This window comes from Stegostoma tigrinum, chromosome 3 (assembly GCF_030684315.1).
Source record: "Stegostoma tigrinum isolate sSteTig4 chromosome 3, sSteTig4.hap1, whole genome shotgun sequence".
NCBI classification, from domain to species: Eukaryota; Metazoa; Chordata; class Chondrichthyes; order Orectolobiformes; family Stegostomatidae; genus Stegostoma; species Stegostoma tigrinum.
Window position 1 is genome coordinate 105,153,855 of NC_081356.1, and position 16,710 is coordinate 105,170,564.

General features: G+C 39.5%; 1 protein-coding gene across 2 annotated transcripts in view; it reads left to right on the forward strand.

Moving 5' to 3' along the window:
* Window positions 1-341: 341 nt before the first annotated feature.
* polk (polymerase (DNA directed) kappa) overlaps window positions 342-16,710 on the forward strand; it is a 78,656-nt gene continuing 62,287 nt past the window's right edge. For both annotated transcript variants that reach the window (XM_048527920.2, XM_048527919.2), the window contains exons 1-3: window positions 342-438; window positions 10,843-11,048; window positions 15,286-15,405. In XM_048527920.2, the coding sequence (XP_048383877.1) occupies window positions 10,902-11,048; window positions 15,286-15,405 (267 nt within the window). In that variant the 5' untranslated portion in view covers window positions 342-438; window positions 10,843-10,901. The remainder of the gene's footprint in view (window positions 439-10,842; window positions 11,049-15,285; window positions 15,406-16,710) is intronic.

Genomic DNA, 16,710 nt, shown 5'->3' on the forward strand with positions numbered 1-16,710 from the left:
ATCGTGCCACATTGTGATAATACTATTCCAGTAATAGTGCTGCATCAGTTCAGTAGTGGTTAAGGAGGGAGTATGGAAAACATACTTAGAGGTTGACAAATGTACACGGTCGGTTAGATAGGGATACGAATGTAAAATGAAAAAAAAAGAGAATTTGAAAAGAATAAAGAGAACACACAGTTTCAGGTGGCATAAGCAGAATCGATGTATTTGTGCCTATCAGGCTGAAATATACAGTCACCACGTCGTGCACCCACAAGAGCAGAACCCTCAACACACTGCCTCAGCACTTCCGGGTATGTTTCTCGGTGACGTTACGTTGCTGGGGAGTGACACACGGGTTACCAGGACGTGACGTCCGCGCCGGAACCAGTTGATGAAGCTGGCGGAGAGAGCAATGGGGAAGTGAGCGATTGATTGTCACTAGTGACAGCCCGGGTAATGTCTCTTAACACTATTTCCGACGATCCTGTTTGGTTTGTAGACAGTCTGTGTAGTTTATTCCAGTCGCCCTTATGATTGATAAAAGTGGCAGGGGAACATTGTTCCCCCAGCTGGCATTAGGCTGGAAACCACAACCACAACTGATGTCCTTGAGACAGATCTGCCTTGTAACCGATTTCCTGGTCATGAAGCAGAATTTTGTGCATAAACGCTTCACCCAGTTATGGACCAGTGTTTCCAACATATCAAAGTACACTGCGATGAGATGTGAGGGAGTCTTTGTCAGGATTATTCCAGGGTATTCAAACCTGATACGTACTGTGACTTTACTGAGTCATATTTTATCTTGCGTATTGACTGGATTCCGCAATATGTTATGCAATGTTGTTATATTTATAAATGCAAAATTCCCCATGAGTCCACCCTGGCTGAAGAAAGTTTAGTGTTTATGGAAAAGCAAAATGCTACAGATGTTGGAAATCTGAAACAAGCCCTGACAATACTGAAGAAACTCAGCAGGCCTGGCAGCATCTGTGGAGACAAAAAAAGGAGTTAATGTTACAAGTCTGATATCACTCTTCTTCAAAATAGCTCATTACGTGTTTCTCCGCTGTCGGGCCTGCTGAGTATCTCCAACCTTTTCTGTGTTTCTTTGCATTTATATAAACCCTTCCATAACTTATAGTCAATGAATTACTTTCAGATTTTACAGATCTTTGGAATATTAGATGGACCAAGTATTACTGCCAGAATTAAGGCGAAAGAGTTAATACACATGCTGTCATTCATGTGTGCGTTATAGTAGCATAATGAGGAGATACCATGTGAATTAGAAATCTACACAAGTTCTTAGATATTTTCTGTTGCTCTGCCTTGGCCCATGAAAATAATGGCTCAACTTCCCCAAGTTTCCTGAATTTGATGTGTCTGCATATTATTTGTAAGTTAAACTTTATTGCAGAAAGTTAGGGTCAGAATTCAATGGCGTAAGAATGTTTTTGGTGATGAAATTATGTTCCTGCAATTCTTCTCTACCTCTCTGGCTCAGAAAAAGAGCAGTCTCATTTTGCAAATAATGAATTGAAAAATCTTAAATTCTTTATTTTTCCTCTCGGTCTTTTTCTCTTTTTGATTTGTTTTTTCGTATTTCTCTTTTTGTGCCTCATTTAACAATTTTATTGTTTATTTCTCCTATTTCTTCCTCAGTCATTCAAGTAAGGGAGCTAGGACTAACAGCCTATTATTCAGTAGGCTTCCAGGTGCCCTTTAGCCCATCCAACTTGGGCAAAACATTTTCAAGCATAAAGATAGGGAATAGATACTGATAGGTGGTGTGAGATACTTCCCTCCAGAAAAGTCTAGATCTATATATTCCAATGTCCCTTTACTAATTTTGTCAGCCTCATTGGACAATTTAGTAAAATGTAGAGTTATTGACAACTAAAGAAGTTTCCTTATTTATCAAATGTATCTGTAAACAGTGTTGATACATCCACAGAGATAATGGGAGCTGCAGATCCTGGAGAATCCAAGATAACAAAGTGTGAAGCTGGATGAGCACAGCAGGCCAAGCAGCATCTTAGGAGCACAAAAGCTGATGTTTTGAGCCTAGACCCTTCATCAGAGGGCTCTCTGAAGGGTCTAGGCCCAAAACGTCAGCTTTTGTGCTCCTAAGATGCTGCTTGGCCTGCTGTGTTCATCCAGCTTCACACTTTGGTATCTTGATACACTCCCCACATTAGTTCATGTCTCCAAGTTGTCAATAACAACGATTTAAATACAGAAATCTAAAGTGATAGATAGGGGGAAGGGGCATCACAATAATTTAACAAATAACCTAATATAAAAAACTGATTCGCAGTGCAAAAATGTAAAGGTATTGCATGGCAAATTTATCAGATTAAATCAGAAAAACAGGCTCAGCACAGGAACAAGCTCTATAGCTCACTATGTCTGTGCTGACCACAACGACATTTGAAACTAATCTCATCTGCCTGCATATGGTCCATGTCCTTCTATTCCCTGCCTCTTCATGTCTGTCTAAATACCTCATAATTGTTGCTATCATATATTTGATTCTACCGTTTCTCCTGGCCACATGTTCCTGGCACCTACCACACTCTGGCATAAAATAAACTGACGTTACCCACATCCTTTATACATTCCCTTTTTGCTTTTAAACTGTACTTCTTAGTATTTGACATTTCTACCCTGGGAAATATACTCCCATTATCTTCCCTATCCATGCCTATCATAGTCTTATGTACTTAGCAAATGCTGCACTTAAATGGCCAGTGATAATGGGAACTGCAGATGCTGGAGAATCCAAGATAATAAAATGTGTGGCTGGATGAACACAGCAGGCCCAGCAGCTTCTCGGGAGCACAAAAGCTGACGTTTTGGGCCTAGACCCTTCATCTGATGAAGGGTCTAGGCCCGAAACGTCAGCTTTTGTGCTCCTGAGATGCTGCTGGGCCTGCTGTGTTCATCCAGCCTCACATTTTATTAACTTAAATGGCCATGTGAGGTATGATTTATGTTTGTGCAACACCAGAATTGATTATGAAATATACAAGGCACGTCACCATCTCAGAGCAAAACACTCATTGTTACACCATTCTATGGAAATTATCTATGAGCACTGAGAGATTCTGACACTCACAATAAAAACCAAGAACAAAGAAAATTACAGCACAGGAACAGGCCCTTCAGCCCTCCAAGCCTGCACCGATTGAGATCCTCTGTTTAAACCTGTTGTCTATTTTCTAAGGGTGTGTGTCCCTTTGCTCCCTGCCCATCCATGTACCTGCCCAGATACATCTTAAAAGACACAATCGTGCCTGTGTCTACCACCTCCGCTGGCAACACGTTCCAGGCACCCACCACCCTCTGCGTAAAGAACTTTCCATGCATATCTCCCATAAACTTTCCTCCTCTCACTTTGAACTCACGACCCCTAGTAATTGAGTCCCCCACTCTGGGGAAAAAGCTTCTTGCTATCCACCTTGTCTACACCCCTCATGATTTTGTAGACCTCAATCAGGTCCCCCCTCAATCTCCATCTTTCTAATGAAAATAATCCTAATCTACTCATCCTTTCTTCATGGCTAGCGCCCTCCATACCAGGCAACATCCTGGTGAACCTCCTCTGCACCTTCTCCAAAGCATCCACATCCTTTTGGTAATGTGGCGACCAGAACTGTATGTAGTACTCTAAATGTGGCCAAACCAAAGTTGTATACAACTGTAACATGACCTGCCAACTCTTGTACGCAATACCCTGTCCGATGAAGGAAAGCATGCCGTATGCCTTTTAGACCACTCTAGTGACCTGCATTGCCACTTGCAGGGAACAATGGACCTGAACACCGAGATCTCTCTGTACATCAATTTTCCCCAGGACTTTTCCATTTACTGTATAGTTTGCTGTTGAATTAGATCTTCCAAAATGCATCACCTCGCATTTGCCCGGATTGAACGCTATCAGCCATTTATCTGCCCAGCTCTCCAATCTATCTATATTCTGCTGTAATCTCTGACAGTCTCCTTCACTATCTGCTACTCCACCAATCTTTGTGTTGTCTGCAAACTTGCTAATCAGACCACCTATACCTTCCTCTAAATCATTTACGAATGTCACAAACAACAGTGGTCCCAGCACAGATTCCTGTGGAACTCCACTGGTTACAGGTCACCAATTTGAGAAACCCCCTTCCACTACTACTCTCTGTCTCCTGTTGCCTGGCCAGTTTTTTTAACCATCTAGCTAGCACACACCCTGAACCCCATGCGACTTCACTTTCTCCGTCAGCCTGCCATGGGGAACCTTACCAAACACCTTACCAGAAGTCCATGTATATGACATCTATAGCCTTTCCCTCGTCAATCAATTTTGCCACGTCCTCAAACACTTCTATTAAGTTGGTAGGACATGACCTTCACTGCACAAAACCATGTTGTCTATCACTGATAAGCCCATTTTCTTCCAAACGGGAATAGATCCTATCCCTCAGTATCTTTTCCAGCAGCTTCCCTACCACTGACATTCAGGCTCACCGGTCGATTATTACCTGGATTATCCCTGCCACCCTTCTTAAACAAGGGGACACATTAGCAATCCTCCAGTCCTCTGGGACGTCACCTGTGTTGAAGGATGCTGCAAAGATATCTGGGTTGGATGCTATCTGCACATTGGGTGGAGGATAAAGGGTTACTATACCTGGCTTTTGCATTGCACTAGTCACAGAACAAGGAACATTATTTTTAAATAGCTTCAGGTACTCACTTGGAAAGAACCCAATTTGAAACCTATGCTTTCTTCATTATAAATTCAGAATATAATTGTTCTTTGGTCTTATTCATGCATTTCACTCTGTGTCCTTGTGAATGAGAGTGTTGTGGTCAACAACTCAAGAATGTTTGATCTTAATCTAATTTTGCAGGCAACTTAATCCCAGAACTTTACACGTGACCACATGTGTGACAAGTCCCTGCAATTAACCTAACGTTGTTTGAAAACGTAATGGACTCATTGCAGTTTTTTTCCATTGCTGTGACTGAGTGTATTTCTGAGATGGCTCACACTCATTCTCTGAAGGAAATCTAATTATAATTAGTAGATGTCAAAGTGATGTCAATTCCTACTTATTGAGCTAGCCTCTCCTGTAATAAGCTTTGGGGAAAGAAAGGCGTGTGTTGACACATATTTGTCCCGTCACTCTTACTATTTCTATTTCAATGGTAGATAAGTTGCTCCAAGTCACTGTGAAATGTGTAAAAGTGGCTAGGAGTAATTAGTTCTAATTTTTAAAAAATGATATCCTTCCTCTTTTTTTCAGGAAGTATTGAGTACCATTTTGCTGTCCTTCCTCTGCTCTGACAAAAGACAGATGTTTACCAGTCAGGAAAGTGAACATGTGATAGTGGATCACTGTATTGTTAATTGATAATTTTCGTAGGAAAGTATAACAGTAGGCATCTTGCCCTGAGATGCTGAAGTGCCTAATATATTTCATATTCAGTTTTGATCTTGCAGGAACATGAATCATATCTCACATGGCCAATTAACTGTAGCATTTAACATAAAATTATGAGAGGCATGGATAGGGTGGATAATTGGAGTTTGTACGCTTTTAGATCAGGATGTCCAATTAAGATGAACAAATTATGACATAGAGTTGGTTAGCTTAGGCTGGCTGGACAGCTGCTTTGCATTGGGCAAAATGATGCCAACAGTGTGGGTTCAACTCTCATGCTGGCTGAGGTTACCATGAAAGACTCTCCTTCTCAACCTGTCCCCTTGCTTGAGCCGTGCTGACCCTCAGGGTAAACTTCCTCCAGTCATCTCTGTCTAACAAGACATCAACCCCATGATCCAGTAGGATTAAAGGCAACTTTACTTTTTACCTTTAATTTGCTAGGGAGGAGCAAAATTGGCCTAATATAAATTTGGAGAGGGGCCATAGGGAAGATATTCTGGCAAAAAGAAAATGTGGAGCTGACATTGAGTTTCTGTGCAAATATAGTAATGGCTACTTGCCAGGTTTTTCTGTCCTAGTTAATAAACAGTCAGGTTTTACATTCCACAGCAGCTCGTCGTTAAAGAATAGAGAGATTGTGTGATAATTTCCTTTTCAAAATTATATAAAATATTGCTTGTTTCAAAATAAGTCTTATTATGGAAGGCCATCTTTGAAATAGATTGTTACAGAAATCTAATGTACAATTCAGTGAGCTGCATTGCATTATACAATAGTAGGGAATTCGAAACAAAATGGAAGACATACTGGCACAAAAGTTAATTAAGCAAAAAAAGGACGCCATGTGAGTGCTAGATAACAAAGTGTGGAGCTGGATGAACACAGCAGGCCAAGCAGCATCTCAAGAGCACAAAAGCTGACGTTTCGGGCCTAGACCCTTTCTGATGAAGGGTCTAGGCCCGAAACGTCAGCTGTTGTGCTTCTGAGATGCTGTTTGGCCTGCTGTGTTCATCCAGCTCCACACTTTGTTATCTTGAATTTTCCAGCATCTGCAGTTCCCGTTATCTCTGACCATGTGACTGCTCCCATCTTTGATTCCTGCTGCCATTCTTATCACAGTTCCCATCTTGCTCCCAGGTATTCTGTCTCTTCCATTATTTCTTGATTATATCTGCTGTTACTCCTCTGCTTTTCTCTCCTCTTTATGATCAGTGCATGGTCAGAAAGGTTCCATTATCTTTGAAAATATAATCTTTTATTTCCTTAAAATAGCAGTTTTAAGGGAGAGAGCCTGCTGTGTTCATCCAGCTTCACACTTTGTTATCTTAGTTTTAAGGGAGATCTGGATTGGGGTGGGGCATGTAACTACCACAGAATCAAGCTTGAGTTATCAGAGATTTCTAACTATAAATCCTGAGAGAGATTTATGACCTTGTCAGCAATCCTTCTGTGTTGGGTTAACTGATATTTGTAACAGCCTATTCTGAATTATGTTTGAATGTCCGTGCCCTTGGCTAAGCTAACCTGTGTGACAGGATCTTCCAATGAAAGTCTGCAAGGCTTGCTGCTCACTGCAGGCACAAAGACAGTTGATTGTCACAGTTCCACCAGGGAGGAGCCTGCCTTTGTACTTTTCAACATAGGCAATGGTGGCAAAAGGCCCTGCATTATTCATGTATTTCTCAAGCCTTTTTTCCATTTTTGTTGTACAAATAAGTTAAATAGATAAAGTGTAGAAGGTAATTCATGTCCTTATTGCTTTGTTGTGGTTACTTGTCGTCTGTTACTCTGTGGCTGACTTCAGTTCAGTGTACTAGATGGATAGATTCCAGATTGTACAATATCTATTTTAAAAAACCGAAAGAGCTGCGGATGCTGTAAATCAGGAGCAAAAACAAAGTTACTGGAAAAGCTAAGCAGGTTTAGCAGCATCTGTGAAGGAAAAAAACACAGTTAACGTTTCGGGTCCAGTGACCCTTCCTCAATAGACGAAGGGTCACCAGATCTGAAATGTTAACTCTGTTTTTTCCTTCACAGATGCTGCCAAACCTGCTTAGCTTTTCCAGCAATTTTGTTTTTGTACAATATCTATGTCTGATCAATCTCAGGAGAAGTCTATAGACGACGCCATGTCTTTTACACATGTGATTCATATTTGGTGCTGCCAGTCTAATGCCCTGGTAACAGTATACATTTATTATTTCAAAGTGATAGTTTTCCTTTGAAATGTTTTGTCCATTGCCTTTTCTTTCCAATGATCTTGGTTTTCTTTCAGCAGTTTAAGTTGTTTTGCTGACATTTACTACCTGTTCAGAATTATCCATAGAAGTTGGTGGTGAACTATTCTTGAACAGTGTTGTGCATTGGTATGGGTATGCTGTTGATATTGATTGTAAGAAATTTCAGTATTTTGTCCCAGTGATGATTGGGGATTGATGCTTTATCACCAAGTCAGGATGGTGTGTGATTAGGAGGGAACTTTGCAGGTGGTTGCATACTCATCTTTCTAGATAGTAGGGACGCAGATTTTGGAAGGTTTTGCCAAGAATGTTTTACTGAGTTAATGCAATACATGTATTGGATCAGCCACATTGCATTGGTAGTGATGAGTTTGAATGCGTACATTGGTGGGTAGGGTGCCAATCAAACCAGTGTTTTGGCTTGACTGATGCTGAATTTCTTGAGTGTCATTGGCGCTACACGCATTCAGAAAAATAAAGAGTATTCCATCACACTCCTGATTCATCTTGTAGGCCATAGAGAGGTTATGGTATAGGTGTTACTTCTCACAAAATATCCAGCTATTGACCTGCCTTGAGCCACATTATATTATGAGGTTCATTTAAGGTTTTGATGAATGGTAACTTACAGGGTGTTGTGGGAAATTCAGTGACAAAAAAAACTTGAATTTGAAGGGAACAGAGTTAGGTTCTCTCTGGTTAGGGATGGTAATTCTCTGGCAATAGTGGTGCAAATCGCAAATTATTACTTTGCAGTCAAAGCATGAATGTTGTCCATGCCTTGTTGCACATGGGTATGACTGCTTTGCTGTCTGAGGAGTTGTGAGTAGTTTTGAACACTTTGCAACCACCAGTGAACACCCCCTTCTTTCAATTAGTGATGGAGCAGATGAAGGTGTTTGGGCTGACAAACTCCTACAGTGATGCCCTGAGGCTGACATGATTGATCTCCAAGGACCACAACCATCTTCCACTGTGTGAGAACTCCTTTGAGTGGAGAAGTTTCCTCAAATTCCATTAATTTCAATATATGAAGGTTTCTTGACACTACCCTGATGTAAAGAGCAGTAAATATCACCTCACCCACATAATTCAATTCCTCTATGTTTGACTTCAAACTGAGTACCAATAAGTAGGTCATTGTGGATTAAGCACTGCTTGTTAGCACTACCATGAAACCTTCTCTTACTTTGCATGTGGATTCAGAGAAAACCAATGAGGTAGTAATTGGTCAGATTTGATTTGTCCTGCTTTTGCTGGACACAAGAAATTATATCTTGTTCCTGGTGTTGGTCTCTATTTAAAAGGATAGAAATAGCTCTAATTTTCCAAGGGGTTCTGCAGAATTAACTGTAGGAGTTAAAATATCTCTGGACCATCTCTGCTTACTTAAGAGGTGCCCAAATTGTTTTTAATTTGTTTGTGGGCATCAATGGCGAGGCCAGCATTTATTGCCCATCCCTAATTGCCTTTGAGAAAGTGGTGGTGAGCTGAATTCATCATCCATATTGTGTCATTGTCTACCACATTGCTGTTAGGTAGGGCAATAGTAATACTAACAAATTGAGCAATCCCATTCTGATATTGAAATGTGATTAACGTCAGTTACTTACACAGACTACAACTAAACTGCGGAAATGGTGACATTGTACAAACCTATTTGGAGATTTCTCCTACTATGACATTAACGGTGTATCTGGGAAAATTGAAATCCATCAAATTAGATCATTTGGAAAGTTGAGCTGAGAGATGAGGTAATGTTGTCCATTGTGTCAAACTTTGTTCAAAAGCATATTTATGAACAAGATTCTCTGCATTTTACGTTCTTGCCGGATGCCTGGAAGTTGTTTTTTGATAACTGGGTTGCCAAAGTGCTGCTTCCTGCTCCGGAACCTGTTTGGCCTGAATCTGGAGAAACCAAGAGCCAGATTGTATATTGAAGTAGTAGTATTTAGTGCCTTCCTCGGCATTCTTCCCAGCATAATTGTATAATTTATGGACGGTTATCACCATAACAAATTTCCATTATCTTATGAAGTAGTTAGTACTAACAGCCTGATGAAAAGTACAGGTGCCATGACCATAATGTTACAGATGCTTTGGTGAGCATGCTTTTGGCATCAGCAATTTGCCAGAGTATTTGACTGTGACAATGTAGTTCTGGCTGTGTAATGGTCCATTTCTCTCAGCAACTGTTACAATCATTGTAATTTACATCATCCAGAGAGGATGTTTGAGAATTTTGTATCCTAGCTATATCATACATATTTTGTAGTCAGTCTGTTCAGAGATTTTATGACACACCCCTAGAGCAGGTGGGACTTGACCCAGATTCCCTGGGCATAGGGATACTACTACCGCACTACAAGAGCTTTCCTAGCGAAAGTATAATGAAGTCCTACCTCCACCTGTTTATTCACTGAATCAGTGGTGTGATATAGCCCCAAACCTTATTAGTAATACTCTTATCTCTTGGTACTTTGTTGCATTATTTAAATGCTAATTGGCAAGCTGTAGTTCATCAGGGATACAACAGCCTGTAAAAACACATAAATTAACTGTTTTATCGTCTAAGCTTATTGCTTTAACTAAATGCACCGGGCTTTTTGAAATAAAAATAAATTCTGGTGGGAAGAGATAAATTGTAATTTGTACTGTTACATGTCTATTTCTGATATCATCCCAGAAACTCAGACAATAATAATGACTTCAGTTCAGTAAAATGAATTGGTCATTTTGAGAAAAGAAAATGAATGAGAGTGAGGATTGATCCCAGCCATAAAACTAGTGGAGTTGAAGGACAAGTAACGGCTGCTGGTAGTGAGTTTTCTTTGACCCCCCAAAAAGCGTGATACATCTGGAAATGTAAAACAGCTTGAAGGCTTTGCATGCAATTTCAAAGAGGAAGGAAGATTTCTGGGATAGACCAGAGAAGCATGCAGGTCACGTTTTGTCTATAAACTTTGTTTGAACATCACTGCTAACTTGAAAATCTTTAAATCCGTCATTTCTGTCACGGAAAAATAATTATGAAAGTACATATTTATGTTGTAACTGCATTAAAAAATAAACTTGTTAAGGATGTCTTTGAAAGTCATTCGTTTACTTACACTCCTGAAATCTGTTGTGTGAATTTTTTCCCGATCAATCAAACCATTCTTCTGTTTTCATTTATTTAGGACTGAGCTAAATAATAAGAAGGGATAAAGGTGTTAATAAATTGGAAAAAGGCATAAATATGGAACATACTGCAAAAGAAACCACAGATAACTCTGGTCTCAGTGATGGTGGCATTCTTTCCAGAATGGCTCTCAATGACAACAAAGCTGGAATGGAAGGGTTGGATAAAGAAAAGATTAACAAAATAATTATGGAAGCATCTAAGGTGAGTTAACCTGACATTCACATTTTACAAAGCAAAGCAACGATGAAATTGTTAGTGCTTTTTTTGTTAGGGGATGCATAAACAATACATCTGACAAATAGCTTTTCTGTTGATTCCAACTACAGTAATTAATATTAATAAATAAGACAACAGGCCTAATGGGAAAGAGAATGACAGATAAAGGATGGATTTCCATCTTTGCAGCTGTTATAAAATGGATAAATTCAAAGTGCTTGTCAAAAATTTTTCTGCAGCACATAATCATAAAACCACTGTATGATGAAAATATTCTTGAACTGATTCCACAATGTTATCTAAAAACCAAAAGAACTGTGAATGTTGTAAATCAGGAACAAAAACAAAGTTGCTGGAAAAGATCAGCAGGTCTGGCAGCATCTGTGGAGTAGAAAACAGAGTTAACATTTCGGGCCCAGTGACCCTTCCTCAGAATGGACTGGGTTGTATTCACGTCTCTCTGCAGTTTCTTGTGGTTTTGGGAAGAACAGTTGTATGGTTCTCACTGCTGCTGAAGTATCACTTTTCCTGCATTTGTGTAAATATTTTGGGCTAGCTTGATGTGTTTAACCCATTTGTTTTTCATAAATTCTAAAATACATAAGCGTAGAGCTTTTGTCTTCTAGGAATCTCACTGATTTGATGCTACACCAAATACTCCTTTGAACAATTTTTTACTTTTTACAGGTTTACCCTTAATACTTCAGTCCAACTCAAAGTGATAAATTTACTTTACAGCCCTCAGTGTACAATTGTTACAATGCAGGCCTTCTTCCTGTCATGTTTGTACCTGCTCTCTGAATAACTTGATTTATTTTGTTATTGTCATGTGTAAGTGACAAGTGAAAAGTATTGTTTTGCATGCTATCCAGGCAAATTATACCATACAAAAGTACATCAGGGTCAAAGAACAGACTGCAGTATGTAGCATTACAGCCACAGTGAAAGTGCAGAGAAGGAAGACCTTGACTCATGTCAGCCTTCTAGTATTTCCCCTTAGCCCTGCACATTATTTCTGGTTAAGTGATCATCTGATGTTCCACTTGAATGCTGCAATTGAACCCACTTCCAGGCAATGGATTCCAGTGTATCACTTGCAGCGTGAAAAGGTTTTGTTTCACATATAAATTTATTTCTTTTGCAAATCACTTAATCTGTTTGAACAGCAACATTTTCTCTATCCTTCAGAGATAATGGGAGCTGCAGTTGCTGGAGAATCCAAGACAACAAAGTGTGAAGCTGGATCAACACAGCAGGCCAAGCAGCATCTTAGGAGCACAAAAAGCTTTTGTGCTCCTAAGATGCTGCTTGGCCTGCTGTTTTTCTCTATCCTTACTCTGTCCAGACCACTAATTATTTTAAAAATTTCAATCACAAAACCTCCTAGCTTCCTGTCGTCAAGGACATCAGCTGTAACATCTTCAGTCAGTCTTTATAACTAAAGTGTGTTTGGGTCATCAACTGAAACCATCATATTAACTCTAAATATAGTTGGTAAATGTTTATCTGTTTGAAAAGATCTCACCTATTGAGGGACATATTTCCACAATTCAAACGTAAAAGTTGTGTAATTCAAAACAACAGCAAAACATGAAGTTATTGTTAAAAGATAAAGGCCAAAAGAAGACATAAAGAGGCTATGAGATGATACCAATATATTAAGTGAGCGGACAAAGATCCGGCAAATTGAGTGTCATGTGGGAAATTTGTAAATCTGCATTTTGGCAGGAAGAATAATAAATAAGCAAGTGTTTAAATGGTGAGAATTTGCAGAGCTTCATGATGCAGAGGGTTCTCGATGTCCCAGTGCATGAGTCACAAGAGTTAACATGTGGACGCAGCAAGTAATTTGGAACTCTAGTAAAATGTTATCATTTATTGAAAGTGGAATTGCATAAAAAACTGGGGAGATCATGCTTCATTCATGCAGAACATTAATGAGACCACATCTGGAATACTGTGCAAAGTACTGGTTTCCCATTTTTTTAATTGATTTATGGGATGTGGCATCACCAACTAGGCCAGCACATATATTGCCCCCAGGGCCATTAAGAGTCAATCACATTGGAGTTACGTTTAATTCAGACCAGGTAAGGATAGCAAATTTCCTTTCCTACATTGGTGAATCAGAGTGGTTTTTAACAATATTCGATGGTGGTTGCACAGTCGTCATTAAATTAACTTTTGATTCCAGTTTTGTTATTGAATTCACTTTGCTCTAACTTCAATGGTGGGATTTGACTCTGTGTTGCCTGAACATTAGCCTGGGGTTCTGAATTACTAGACCAATGACATTAATACTGTGCCATTGTAAGCAGTTCAGAGATGGTTACTGCAATTGACTTGCCAATTACATCATATGAGGAAAGGCTGACTAGGCTGGGCTTGTGTCTTCTAGAGTTAGAGAAATAGGGGACAACTTAATTGAAACATTATCAGATCCTGAGGATCCTTGACAGGATTGATGTAGAAAGGATAATTTCCCTTTGGGAGAGTCGAGATTAGGGGCTGCTGCTTAAAAATAAGGGGTCACCCATTTAGACAGAAACAGGAGAATTTCTTCTTTCAGAACATCCTGAGTCTTAGGAATTCTGCAAAAGGGCAGGAACGTGGAATAATCAGATCAACCAAGAATGGCAGAGGAGGCTTGAGAGACTGTGTCGTAACTTTTGCTTTTGAATCATACGTTCATGTGCTATGCTTCTCTACATTCTCCCATTCTACATTTTTGTTTCAAGTTTGTAAAGGCAAAATACTGCAGAAGCTAGAAAGCTGAAACAAACTTGGAATGCTGAAGCAACTCAGCAGGCTTGGCAGCATCTGTGGAGCGGGAAACAGTTAGTGTTTCAAAATCTAGTATGACTCTTCAGAACTGAAAAGCGTTGAATTTTTTTTAATGCTTTAGACAGAGGCAAAGGAGGAGCATGAGGACATATAGTATAGAGGCCCAGTGCAAAAGACAAAGGGATTGGCAATAGTAATAGTGGAGAAAGAAGAAGAGAGATAATTGGATGTTGCTACCAAGTGCAAAGTAAACAAGGTACAAACACACCGTCTCGGCTGTGGAGAATGAGATGGGGGGGCGTTGATGCCAGATTTGAGGTGTTTGTCTTATGGAAGAAACTGAGTAGTTTAGGTTTATATTCTATGAAGTTTAGAAGAATGATAGGAGATCTAATTGGGATATATAAGATGCCGCAGGGACTGACGTAGTAGACATAGGATTTTTCCTCATGTAGACACTCTAGAACAAAAAGTTGTAGTTTTAGGATAACAAATGGCAGATTTAAAACACAGTTGAGGAGGAGTTATTTCTCTCAAAGGGACGGGTATCTGTGGAATTCACTACCCCGGACTCTGGTGAATGCAGGGACATTGACTCATTTTAAGGAAGAGATGGACAGATTTTTAATTAGTAATGGGTTGAAGGGCTATGGAGAGCAGGCAGGAGAATGGAGTTGAATCCGAGATGAAATCAACCATGATAATATCAATTAGTAGATCAGGCTAGAGGGGATGATTGCCTACTCCTGCTTCTAGTTTTTATTTTCTTATGAGAGGCAATGCAAAGTAAATGAGAACAGACATATAATGTAGTCAGTTTCTGAATTTAACTGAATTCAGTGTTGATATTTTGAGGCTGTAAGTGCCTCAGTGGAAAATTAGATGTTGTTCCTCAAGCTTGTGTTGAGCATCATTGGAACATTGTAGCAAGTCCAGGATAGAAGTATCAGCATGAGAACTTGGTGGTTATTGAAACAACAAGTAACTTGGACACTCGGGTCATTGCTATGGATGTGTCCTGCAAAACCACCCAGTCTTGCCAGTGTAGCAAATGGAACTTGAACCCAGGCTTCCTAGCCCAGAGATGATCACAAGAACCCAACATTTCAAGTTTAGATATTTTCTAAAATGTCTGTTAAGCAAAGTTATTATGCACCTCTAGGGCATGTGGGACTTGAATTCAGGCCTCTGGCTCACAGGTAGGGACACTACCATTACACCACAAGGGCCCTTATATACAAAGCACTTATGATAATCATTACCTGCTGGATATCAGTGTTCCATCTCAGCTTGTGTAACTGCATTAACTGCTAATCAAATTGAGAAAATTGCGAATCTTAAGACGTAGCAAGTCAGTGATGATACCTTGTTTGCACTTAGATGCTTAAAGTGCCTGATTTCTAATTAATCCCGAATGGTACTTTTTTTTTAATCCTAGGGATCAAAGTTTTATGAAAATGAACGAAAGAAAGAGCAACAAGTGAACCAGCGAATTCAGAAAATGTTACAGCAGAAAGCACAGATAACAGAGCAATGTCTAAAGAAAAAGCAGCACCAGGTAAGGTTCCGAAGGAAATAAATGCACATTTCCCAAGAGATTCAGAATTTGTCAGTATCGAATTTATTGATTTGCTCATTGGTTTGCAAAGGGAAATGGAAAAGAAAGATATGCTTAACGGAGGAAAAGGTTTTTTAATTTAAAATTTTTAAAACTATTTTTGTTTGGCAAGTTTGTCAGTAATCAGAGATAATAAATTTTAAATAATCAGAGATAATAAATTTGAAACAATTAGCAAAAAGTCCACAGGGGAAATCAGTTTTTTTTTGTTTTCAAACAAGGATTGTGAAGATTTGGAATGTATTCCCTGAAAGTGGTTGAATTAGATTCTGTAGGAGTTTTTAAAAGGCAATGGGATATATACCTATAATAAGAGGGCAGCCCTGTGGTCCTCCAGGACACTGGTCATATTACCTTTACTTGTACAGGACTAGTTTACTTGGTGAGAATGAACAGCTTGGATGTTGGAGCAAATTGAAGAGGTCTTTGAAAGATCATGCAGTGGTTATCTTTGCTGTAACATTATAAACTTGCCAACAAGCAATTGAAAAGTGAAGGAATTAAGCTACGTTTTTGTATAATTGATTTTAATTGCATGAGAGGTCAATTCAAAATATAGGAACAGAAAAATTTGGCAGGCTGACGTGCACATTGAAGATGCCAGGACATGTTTAGAAAGTGATTAAGAGGCATAATAGAATCACATGCCTTATAAATAGATGCAAAACCAATGAAGTCATAATGAACTGTTATAAAAGACCTGTTCAGTGTCAGCTGGGCTATTCGTCTAATTCTAGGCACTGTAATTTAGGATTTTTGTAGGACTTTAGAGAAGGTGTGTTCGTGATTTATCAGAATGGTTCCAAGACTAAGGGACTTGGCTTACTTAATTAGATTTGAGAGGTTGAGAATAATTTCCTGCAAAAAGCAAATTGAAGGAGGTTTGAGAAATGCGTTTATAACAATGAGTGATGAAGACAGGAGATAGAGAGCAATGGATGTCATAGGCATTAGGGTCAAGAACATGTGGACACTAGTGTAAGGTGATTGACAAAACGACCAGAGGAAAAACACCCGAAATGTCAGCTTTCCTATCCCTCTGGAACAGCTGCCTGGCCTCCTGTGCTCCTCAAGCTCCACACAGTGTTATCTATTACATGGTAAGCAATTAGGATGTGGAATGCACTGGCTGACAATTGTGCTGAAGAGGAAAAGCTTAGCAGGGAAGGGATGGGAAAGTGACACTGAGTTCCTCTGCCAAAGAGCATTGGCTTTAGAATGGACTGCAGAGCAAGGTCCAAAAAT